Source organism: Benincasa hispida, chromosome 4 (genome assembly GCF_009727055.1).
Source record: "Benincasa hispida cultivar B227 chromosome 4, ASM972705v1, whole genome shotgun sequence".
Classification (NCBI taxonomy): domain Eukaryota; kingdom Viridiplantae; phylum Streptophyta; class Magnoliopsida; order Cucurbitales; family Cucurbitaceae; genus Benincasa; species Benincasa hispida.
The window spans coordinates 7272791-7285037 of NC_052352.1; the positions used below are offsets into that span (position 1 = coordinate 7272791).

General features: G+C 29.7%; 1 protein-coding gene across 1 annotated transcript; it reads right to left on the reverse strand.

The window, feature by feature from the left end:
- Positions 1-8932: 8932 nt before the first annotated feature.
- On the reverse strand, positions 8933-11234 carry LOC120076045 (uncharacterized mitochondrial protein AtMg00810-like). Its single transcript, XM_039029825.1, has 4 exons — positions 11120-11234; positions 9464-9577; positions 9261-9418; positions 8933-9166 (listed from the first exon to the last, which is right to left on the reverse strand). The coding sequence occupies exons 1-4, from the start codon at positions 11232-11234 to the stop codon at positions 8933-8935; spliced, it is 621 nt and encodes a 206-aa protein (XP_038885753.1).
- Between the last annotated feature and the right edge of the window lie 1013 nt (positions 11235-12247).

Sequence of the window (12247 nt, forward strand, 5' to 3'; positions counted from 1 at the left end):
TCTACGGTGGTTCATGATGCAAGGAGTACTTTGGAAGCGCGGTTGTCGGAGTTCTTGGATGGTGAGGGAGGTTGGAGGTGGCCTACAGTGTCTTGGGAACTGCTCGATATATGGGGTCTTATCCAGGCAGTGGGGTCTAGGGTGAGAGGAAAGGATTATTGGGTTTGGGTGCCGGATGCTAGTGGTCGGTTTTCTATCGCTAGTGCTTGGGAGAGTATTCGTCTTCGTCGTCCTAGGGTGTCTTGGGCTGGTATTTTGTGGGCAGGGGGTGGTATTCCGCATCCCTCCTTCTATGCATGGTTAGTAGTGAAGGATAGGTTGGGTACGCGGGATTGGTTGAGGAGTTGGGGTGTTGTCAGAGAGGGGGTATCTTCTGTGTGGGGAAGGTGTGGAGTCGCGGGATCATTTATTTTTTGACCGTGGGTTTGGGAGAGAGGTGTGGTCTAGTGTGTTGCGTTAGTTGAGTTCGACGCATCGGGTGGCTGGTTGGGCATGTAGAGTTGAGTTGGTTGTGTTGTGTGTGGCCGAAGTAAGGGGGGTGGCATTAGAAGTTGTTCCGTGTATTACGGGTGGTGCGTCATATATTACATTCTGGCAGGGAGCCAATAATCGGCGGCTACATGGTGGTCAAGCCGAGGTCAAGTGTCTGCTCGGTTCACCTTATGGTCCCTCTAAACGTTCATGCTCGTGCTACTTCTTGGCGGGTTGACCATTTGGTCTTATCTCAAGTGTGTGTACGTTGTTTTTTTTCCTTCACGTTTGTTCTCTGCTTTACTGAGCCACTAGTTTGGTGGGGTTTCTTCTTGCCTTGTTTCCTAGTGGTTTTGCTGAGTTTACGTCTATGTGTTTGGTTTTGTTCGTAGTTCTTTATCCTTTTGGTATTGTTGTGGTTTTGTTTGCCCTGTCTTTGCTTATGCCTTTGATGCTTGATCTCAGGCTGTGGATCATCTTTTGTTGTTGTATAATAATATCACTTATTCTAAAAAAAACCTTAAATATGAGAAAACCGCCCCTGCATGGCTATGTTAACAAGATCTTTAATATTCGAAACGAAACTGCCTAGAAATGGGGCACCAAAAATACACCATCTTTTTTTAAACCAATTCAAAAACGTTAAATCACATTTTGTTATTTTTTAAAAAATTAAAATCATTTCAAAAGTATTTTTAATCATTAAAAATCAAAATTTAATAATATAAAAATTATGTTTAAAAATATAAAATTAAACAAGTATGATTCGGAATGATTTTTGAACATTGATTGAAAGTGATCTAACCACTTGCAATCAACTTTCGCCACTAATTTATTTATACACAATTTGTAATTTAGCATTTTTTTTTTTCCTTTGTTGATAGCAGTTTAAATTTTTGACAAATAAAAAATGATTAGTGAAGGATGGAGAAAGAAAAGTGTTTTTTTTCTTATTTGGGGGTTGGAAAATTGATTAATAGGTGTAAATTTTAGGGGAAGGCTAAGTTGTATTTTTTCGGTCAGTTTGTTGACAGTTGACGGTCGGTGGCTTTGTTACTTGTACGGATATATATATATTATATAATATATAATATATTTTCCTTTTGGAAACGATCTTGACTTTTGGGGCTTTCAATTAACTCAGTCGCCATCGCATCACAAAAATGGATAACGTTTTTCTATTTCTCCACTTTCATTATTTCCTTGTATGGCTTTCATCAATTAATAATTTATTTTGCTTGGCTTGCTTATCCTTTTCCGTTCACATCTTAACCGAACCTCATTTGCCCAAATCTTCTTCATGTATTTACACCACAAGCCCAACCCACACACCCAAAAATACCTTTTTATTTCCTCTAATATATTACTTTGGTTATTTTCTATAATTTCTTTTTAAAAAATCAAATTTAGTCTCCATAATTTAAAAATATTATCGTAGGCTAGTGCTTATTCCTGAATATTTTATTAAAACGATAAAAACTAAAAATCTAATTCTTTAAAATCATAACTACCGAATTGTTATATTTCTTAGGACCAAAAATTTCTAATTTAACAAATTGGATTTTTTATCACTCAATCTCTTGACAAGAGGAACTAATGGAGCAAGTTATAAGGTGAAGTTAAGATAGGGGGATAACAATGCTCATTTTGATTTGAACACTGATGGTTGTATCTAATTGGCAGTCAAATTCAATTTAAGGCCGGTTTCAATAATTATTTAGATTTTATTTGACAACAATTTGGTTTTGATTTTTGATATTTTTTATTTTTTTAGAAAATTAAATTTTATTTTTTCTAATTTTTTATGATGAATTGCATATTTCTTAAGTAAAATAGTTTATTATTAGCCAAATTCAAAAACAAAAAACAAGTTTTTTAAAAACCACAATTTAGGCCTCGTTGGTAACCATTTAATTTTTTTTTTTTTTTTTTTTTTTTTGAAAATTAAGCCTATAAACACTATTTCTACTTCTAAATATCTTTCTATACCTTTTACCGATGACTTAAAAATCAAGTCAAAATTTGAAAATTAAAAAAAACAAGCCTCATTTGGTAACCATTTATTTTTTTAAAAAAAAAATTAAGCCTATTTCATCTAATTTTTCACAATGATGTGTATCTTTCTTAAATACAATTGTTGAATGACCAATTTTCAAAAACAAAAACAACTTTTTGAAAGCTATTTTTTTTAGATCTCAAAATTTGGCTTGGTTGTTTAAATCATTGGTAAAAAAAATATAATAAAGGAAGAAAATTGGAAGTGAATATAATGTTATTAGGCTTGATTTTTAAGAACAAAAACAAAAAAACAAAATAGTTATGGTCGTAGCTTTTAAATATTTGTTTTTGGAATTTGGAATTTGGTTAAAAATTCAACGACTGTACTTAATAAATATACAAATCATTATAAGAAATGAGGAGAAAATAGACTTAATTTTCAAAAACTAAAACAATTAAAACCGAAATAGTTACTAAATAGAGTCTTAAATTTTCAAAAAATTTGCTTGATTTTGAAAAATATTGGTAAAACATAGATACTAAGCCAAGAAATTTAGAGTTGGAATGAATATTTATATACTTAATTTTCAAAAACTAAATAGTTACCAAACGAGATCTTAGTTTTTTGTTTTTTAAAAATTTACTAGTAATAACTCACGTGTAATGCATATATCTATGAATTTTATAGTTTATTATTTTGTTTTTTAAAGGTTTAGTGTGAATATTGAGAATTCATTTATATTTATTAATTGTTATCCATGTTGATTAAGTATACTGAAATATCTATACTTTATAATTACTAGTCAAGAAACACGTGTAATGCATGTGAAATCTTATAGTTCTAATTATTTTTTAAATAGTGATTTTTTAGTATATAATAAATAAATATTATACAATTTTGTTTTAGTTAAAAGTTAGATAATGAAACAATTTTTATTTGTATGTTATCATATTATCATTTTTTTTCAAAAAAAAAAAATATCTAGCACAAAGAGAGAAATTTTGTTATAGTAATTAAATTATCGAATTAATTTGTTAATATTCCAGTATTGTAATCTATATAATACAATTAATTTTATTCTAATGTTCTTATATATCTACCATGAAGTCACACGAAAAGATGCGTTGTTTCACCATATTAATTACTATTTTCATTCAATTGAATCTTTTTTTTTTTTGGTATTTTCTCTAAACTTTTTTACAACTGATTTCTCTCAACTTTAGATCTCATGATTTTTTTTTTTAGAATGTTGATGCAAATATTTAATTCATTTTTCTTTTGCACGTGCGTCACACAGATACATTTGAAGAATCAATGCACCAATTCGATGTGTGTAATCACCTCCACCCTGAACAGATGCATCCAATTGACATCTATTGTATCCTATCTTGAAGAGTTGCATCCTCTCAATGTCAATTGCACTTATTCAAATTAGGCTTTATTTTTTAAATATATAAATTTATTTTATACACTAAAAATTGGAAAAGTCACCATTCACTATCTTTTAGACGGACACCTGCATTTGAAAAGTCACGACCACACGATAAAGGACAATATGGAAATTTAATAAAAATATAAAGGTAAAAAGGATATGTAAAGATTCTCCCTACATATCCCTTTTAATATAGTAGAGATAGAAATATAGGTCAATGGAATCTCTTTCTAAGAAAAAAAAAATGTTGTAAAATTAGCATTAATTACAAAGATTAAAATAAACATACACTTAAACTCAAATAGTCACATTTTTATAAATGAGTCACATTCATATATGAATTGATATACCGATTCAATATGTATAACTATTTGTGTCCAATGAATTGTGTCCTGTCGACATAAGATTGGGTCTCTATTGTCCTAAATCGTTTAATAGACACCAAATGAAAAGTCATGCACAAAAGATGGAACTTGGAGTACAAAGTAGTAATTTACTAAAAATATAGGGGCAAAAAGGGAATGTAAAACTTCTTCCATATTGCCCCTTTTAATAAAGTATAGATATGGATTTTTTGTTTTTTGTTTTTTAAAGAACAAAAATCATATATATTTGGTTATAGTTTTTGCTGCTTTTTTTTTTTTTAACACGTTTGATAATTGTTTTTTATTATCTGTTTTTTTGGGATTTGAAAATAAAAAAGTATTTGATAATTGTGCTTTTGTCTTATGTTTTTTAAAAAACCAAAGTAGGTTTTGATGACTTTTTTAGTTTAATATTTTTTTATAAAAAAATAAAACCAGATTATATTTACAATATTTTCCACCTCATATAATAAATATAAAATTATATCTTAGGTTTTTCTTAATTTTCATATTGATAAAATAATATCGATGTTTTAGATGTAGTGATTAATTATGAGTAAAAAAAAAGACAATAAAATTATAATAAATCTACGAAATAAAAGAAAATAGTTATATTGTATAAGAGCCAATTATAGCTGAAAAAGAAAACAATCAAAACAATTAATTCAAATCCAATAAATTCACACTATTTCCTTAACTTTAAGTTTCAATGTTGTTTAAAAGAACTTTAAGATTTTTTTTTTTTTTTGTTAATTTTCTTTTAAAAAAAAATGAAACAAGAATTGATGTGGAACTAGATTGAAAAGAGAGAGAGAGAGAGAGAGAGAGAGAGAGATTATTTACCATCAAAATTTCAGATAAAAAGTGGAAATCGTTGTTATAAAATGGAAAATAAATAAAAGGAAAAACAGATATTTTGTGCAGTGTAAATTTTTTTTAAAAGTAAAATAAAAAAATAGATTATTGACATTAGTTTTTTTAAAATATTTTTTTTACATCAGTTACTATTCAATTTCATGTGAAAGTTGAAAAATCATGGAAAAAATATATATTTTTAGTTCTTAGGTTTTGGATCTGGTTTTTTTTTTTTTATCTCTTTGTTTCAAAATGTTTTACATTTAGTAGTTTTGAGTTTGGTTTCAACTTAATCTATAAATTTTAAAACAGTGTAATTTTACCCTTGAGATTTGAGTTTTGTTTCAATTTGGTTTTTAGGTTTCTAGATTTTATTCCTTTTCAATCAATGACTTCGACATTTCTTAATTAATTTTAAATAATTATAAAGTAAAATTTTAAATTTAATTTTAAAAGTGATGAAAAAATGAAAATTAATTTTATTTATTTTAAATTTCTTAACATATATTAAGACTAAAGACTGAAAATAAGTACTTAGTGAAAAATCAAGGTTAAAAGTATAAGTTTCAAGGACTAAATTGAAATAAAACTCAAATGTAAAAGGTAAAATTGTAATATTTTGAAATTTAGGGATTAAATTGAAACTAAAATAAAAACTTAAGGACTAAATGTGTAATATTTTAAAGATTAAATAGACACTAGAACCAAAACCTTGGGACCAAAAAGATATTTTTTCCAAAATCACTTTATTATAAAACAATAAAGAAATATTCCTCTAATAACATAAAATAAATATTGGTAAAAAAAAAATTGTAATAAGACTTGAACTTCGACATGCTAAGAACCATGCTAATATCCAAATCACTGGACCACATTATAATAGAAAATGCGTACATTTTAAAAACAATGAAAATCTGTTTGTAAAACAATTTTTTTTGGAAAAAATTTCAAAAATAAAAAAATAAGGAAAATTATTTACACGAAATAGTAAATTTTAATCTTCTTTGATAGAGGCAGATAGAAATTTATATCTGTTTATCAATAATAGAAATTGATAGAAATTTATCATTGATACTATGTAATAAACACGAATAGAAGTCTATCATTATTTGTTTTTTGTTACTTCTGTAAATAGTTTAACATCTTTTCTTGTTTTTGAAATTTTCTAACATTTTAAAAAAGACATTTTTAACGTTGAAAAATAGAAAACCCCAATTGATTATCAAATAGTCCCTAAAATTTTAGGTCTCGTTTTCCTGAGAAAAAAAATGTTTTTCAAAAAACTCATTTTTTTATTTAAATACTTTTAACAAATAAGTTATTTGGAAGAACTTGAAATGTTTGACAACTATTCAAAATAGATTTTGATGTATATTTTAATCAATTTTTATTAAAAATATTTAAATAAAAATGACGGTTTTGAAAAATACTTTTTTTTTTCAAGTGAATCCAAAAAGACCACTAAACTTTATTTGGTAATATTTTTCTTTCTCATTTCTTATTTTCCTCTTATAAAAACGTAATTTTGGTAACTATTTCCCGATTTCTCTTTCTTTTCTTTCGTATCGAAAAGAAAAAGGGGGAAAAAACAATGTTGTTGATTACCTTTCAAAGATATTATAGTACACACCTCAATCAAAATATAATGTTGTCAAAGTCATCTCAACTTGTTTTTAATGTGACACTTCAACTACTTGTACTATGAGCTTTTGTTATGCTCCAAATTTCAATAATCATAGTAACAGTAATCGTAGAGATTTTCTCCTTCATATTCTTCTTTTTAATTCCATCTCTTATTTAAACTTTTAATTTCAGCTTTTACATGTTAATTTTTTTTTCAAGTTTTACTGATACTAACCATTAAAATTCATTAATCTTTTTCGATTTCATTCATTATTTTAAGAAAATTTTGACGAAGATTTCGTTATCGCTAAGACAGCATACTCAATAGAATTTAATAATTGTAATTAAAATATCAAATAAAAATTATAACATGTAATTGTGAAGCATATAAGGTCCAATTATTCAATTTTCTTTTTATATAAAAAAAATATATCACACACACACACATATATATATATTATAAAAACAATAATTAGGACAGTCTATCTTATATCTTTTTTTTAACCTAATAAAAATAAAATAAAATAAAATAAATATTTTTTTTGTCACATGACATCTATTTTATTGAAATGTGTGCAACTAGTTTTTCCTATGATATAAATTAGAACCAAAATCATTGTTTATTGGATCAACGTGCAATGTTAATAAATGTAGGCCAAGGTCTATTTTTCTATATATTTAAAAAAATAAAAAATAAAAAAAGAAGAGAAAAGTCTATTTTCTATAGGTAGCTATCATTTTCAAGCATTAATTATCCACCCTCATAAATTAAAATGTCAAAATTCTGTGAGCCTACGGCCTACAGAAACCTGTCATCTTCATCGAGATTAGACTCCCATTTTAAGATTCATTTCCTTTTCTTTGACGAGTTAGTTGCGTTTCAAATGAAAAGAAAAGACTACATTTATGAATCAAAATATGTATATGAGACAGGAGAATCAAAATTTTAATTTCGAAATCAATTAAACAAACTCATGTCAGTTAGACTATGCTCCCAAACTTAAAAGGGCAAAAACATGACTAAAATATAAATTGTAAAATATATTATAGATCTGTTTAGATTAACTTGAGAAAAAAAATGTTTTTAAAAAAACTTATTTTTATTTATAAAAAAGATTAAAATACACTTGAAAAATTATTTTAAATGATTACTAAATACATTAATTTTTTTAAAATAATTTATTTTTTAAATTAAATATTTAAAAATGTATTTCAAACACATCTATGATAATGTTAACTCATCGCATGTGAGGGGAACTAGTGTAGGGTGTCATTTAAGGCAACATTTTAGGCCTTTATACGGCAAAATTTGGGCCCATAGTGGTGCTAGTTTTCAGGCCCAACCCATTAGTTTACAGAACCAATATTCCAAACTGGCAGTAAAAGCATTCCCGCCCCATTCAAAAGTCTCTCCCTCCGCTGGCTGCATCCGAAATTTTCCTCTACGACGCTGCAATCTCACTGCCAATCTCAGGTTCTCTAACTTTCCTTCTCTTTATTATTCTTCATTTAGGAAAGAATTTTGATGTGTATTTGCTGCTGTCTTACGTTTTTTCTCCTTGCATCTGCTTTATTGTTCTGGATTTTATTGCTTGTTTTGATGATTGGCTTTAATTTCTTATTTTTACTGTTTCCGTCGTATCATCAATGCCGCAGTTGGATATTCATTGTTCTCGGTGAAGACACTCCGAGGATTTATTCTTGAAGATTGAGCGTGAAATTTCACAGGAACGGATCTCTCGTATGTATCTATCTTTTGCGTCTTCATCTTTAACTTCATTGGGCCAATCGAATCTCTTTTCCTTGTTTCATTATTGAGAGTTTGTAAATAATAAATGGCAGAAAAAAGTCAAACTACAAGACTACCCTCTTAACAAATTACAAGACTACCCTTAATACTCCCCCTTGGGATGACCGGTGAATGTCAATCACACTCATCTTAGATAATAATGGAACAAAAACTTTGGATGAGAGAACTTTAGTGAAAATGTATGCAAGTTGTTGATGAGATCGTACAAGTTGCTTCACAATTCCTTTAACCATCTTTTTACGAACAAAATGACAATCTAACTCGATATGCTTCATTCTCTCAAGAAACATAGGGTTAGTAGCAATATGAAGAGTAGCAGCATTATCAGAAAAGATGAGAGCATGAGAAGTTAAAGGAACTTATAACTTAGTAAGTAATTAGGAAATCCGAATAATTTCACAAGTAGTAGCACCATGAACCTTGTATTCAGCTTCAATTGATGATCTAAAGACAGTCATTTGTTTCTTAGCCATCCAAAATACAAGGGAATCACTCATGAACACACAAAAACCAGTTGTGGACTTACAAGAATCCATGTAAGATGCCCAATCAGAATTTGAACAAGCCTTAAAGTTGAAAATTAGTACAAAGGCGAAGAAGAATCCCTTGACCTAGAGAACCCTTCAAATATTGAAGAAGATGATGGACAACATCAAGATGACATTGACGAGGCTGAGAAATATATTGACTAAACTTATGAACTACAAAAACAATATCAGGTTTGGAGATAGTGAGATATAAAAGTTTGTCAATCAAACACCGATAAGCAATTGGACCTTTTAATAAAGGACTATCACCAAGAGACAAGTGCAAATTAGGATCCATGGGACAATTTGAAGGTTTACAAGCCAAAAGACTGGTATCTTTAAGAATTTGTAGAACATAATGTCGTTGAGACATAAACATACCTTGAGAAAAACGTGCAAGTTCACGCCCCAAGAAGTGACAAAGATCCCCCAAATCCTTCTTAAAAGTAGTACTCAAGTGAATTTTAAGATCATAAATAATGTCAACAGAAGCACCTGTCAGTACACTATCATGAACATAAACAAGCAAGCCAACAAATGTGGCTCCAGATCCTCTAATGAAGAGAGAATAATAGACATTGTTTGTATAAAACCAAGAAGTAAGGCATCAAAAGTTTGTCAAACAATTGTCTAGAAGCCTGTTTGAAACCATAGATGTAAAGGAACCGTGAAATTCCAATGCAGAAGCGGGGATAGTTCCCAATTTTAATTTTCATAGAACAAAATTTTACATAACATAATTATGTAAATTACAAAAACTTTACAGCATGCGATTGAAGGGGAAAAAGTAATTAGGGTTTCAAGAAAACTTACCCTTGAAGAACAATTTCTTCTTCGCGAAATTCCCTTTCTAAAATGTTCACGATCAATCACAAACCAAGCACCGCCAATGAGGACACTACCTATATTCTCTATAGGGGAAGAGAATCACAAGAGGTGTGACCTCTATGTTTTAGGAGAGGGAGGAAAGATTTAAAGAGAAGAAATTTTATTCTGTGTGAATCTTGGTTAATGCAAAGAGATTGATTTTTTTTACATCTTTTATGTTTGAAGATGATAGGTCTACTGAAAAAAAAACCACCCACACAACTCACGTAACATTGAGAGAACATAATATATGTTATATCAAAGATAATACATAACTTATAGTTTTTATATTATATCAAATACAATATAACCTGTAGTTTTAACTCTCTCAATCATTTATGGTATTTAATATAAATCATATTTGTACTAAATTTAATTATATGGTTTAATTATATGAATCTCATCCATATTATTAATATTTGAATCATATTCAAATATTTATTTCCTCTCAAATAAACTTTATATTATAATTCATCAAATACATTATATTAATTATATTGTATATAACTAAGCTAAATTAATTATATCACATATAATTAATTCCCTCAATTAATTTGAACAATTCAAATTAATCTAAATTTGATTCTCAATAATCCCTATTGAGCTACAAAGAGGACTTTATGGACCTATAGATTGAAGCTCCAATGGTACTTGAATAATTAATTAAACTCCTTTAATTAAATTAGTTTAATTAAATTATTCAACATCTATTAATTGCCGGTCACTCCACCAAAGACCGACAGTGCACTCTTCCACTACAAATATATTTATGTGTCCATTGGATATAACCATTCAATAGTGCAATAACTATTCACAATCTTTCACTTGTTCTAAAGCTAGTGGGGTTTACAAATATAAAGTACAAACCAGTACAATACATAAAAACAATAAACTAGGGCATATACTATGCGCCCAAGAAAATCTCCTATTTGCTCTAGACTAGATGAGGCATGTCCCGTAAACTTAGACTCTATAAGTGACCCTCAAACACTTTAGTCATGAGAACCTTTGTAAATGGATTAGCAACATTGTGCTCCAAAGCTATCTTTTTAACGATCATGTACCCTTGATGCACAATCTCCCGGATGAGATGATACCCATGCTTTATGTGCTTTCCACGCTTGTGGCTTCAAGGCTCCATGAAATTTTCCACAACACCACTATTATCACAGTAAAGGGTGATAGGCTTTGACATGTCTGGAACAACTTCCAAATCAGTAAAAAATTCCTTAAGCCATACAACTTCTTTGGCAGCTTCCCAAATTGCTACATACTCTGCCTCCATGATAGAGTCAGCAATGCAACTCTGCTTTCTGCTTCTCAGACTACAACTCCTTCATTAAGAGTGAACATTGATCCTAATGTGGATTTCCTAGAATCCCTGTCAGTCTAAAAATTAGAGACAGTGTATCTTGTAAGAATCAAATCCTTAGACTTATACACAAGCACGTAGTCCATCGTTCTCTGAAGATACTTGAGGATGGTTTTAATGGTTGTCTAGTGATCTAATCCTAGATTAGACTGATATTTATTAACTATCATCACTACATAGAAAATGTCATGTCTGGTCATAACATTGCATACATTAGGTTGCCAATAGTCGATACATTGGTGATCCGTCTCATCTCCTCAACTTCTTGAGGTGTTTGAGGACACTGTTTCTTAGACAAGATAATTCCATACCTAAAAAGTAATAAAGCTCTCTTGGAACATCCAATGTTTGACAAGCATCTTGTCAATATATGATGTCTGAGACAAGGCCAGCATTTTATTCTTACGATCCTTAAACAAAATGTCATGTGTAAACGTCACCCGTCAAGTCTGTCCTCTCTTTCTTCTTGTATCTCCCTACAAAAAAGACCTCCCCCACTCCCTCGTCTTCTTCTTTCTTCTTCCATTTCTCAAGCCCTAACCCTACCCGTTTCATTTTTTCCTTGTCATCCGACTATCCTCATCAATTGTTCTTCAAAGCTTTTGAAGTTTTTCACCAGAGCACAATGTTGGATGCTTCAGACAGCCAAAATGTCCCTGAGCTTTGCCAGCAATAGTCTGGTGAGTTCCTTTTCCTCTTCATCTGTTTCCCCTTTACCTCTGTCATTGTCATCTCCACCATCAAAACCCTTTTCCCTATCCAAATCCACTACCATTTCATCTTCTTCCTGAAAAACCACCTCCCAACCCAAGCCATCTGCCCAATCCGTTCCGGAAAAGTCGTCCCAAGATCCGTCCACCTCCTCCAAAGCCCTCACGAAACCTAAACCTTTTGTCTTCAACAACAAAAAATCCTAAGTCCTTAAC

Coding starts and splice junctions, on each gene's coding strand:
- LOC120076045 (XM_039029825.1), bottom strand. CDS start 11,234: ATGGAGGCAGAGTATGTAGCAATTTGGGAAGCTGCCAAAGAAGTTGTA. Junction 9,419..9,463: donor ACTTGCACGTTTTTCTCAAG/GTATGTTTATGT, acceptor AAATTCTTAAAG/ATACCAGTCTTTTGGCTTGT. Junction 9,167..9,260: donor CCAAACCTGATATTGTTTTT/GTAGTTCATAAG, acceptor AGGGTTCTCTAG/GTCAAGGGATTCTTCTTCGC.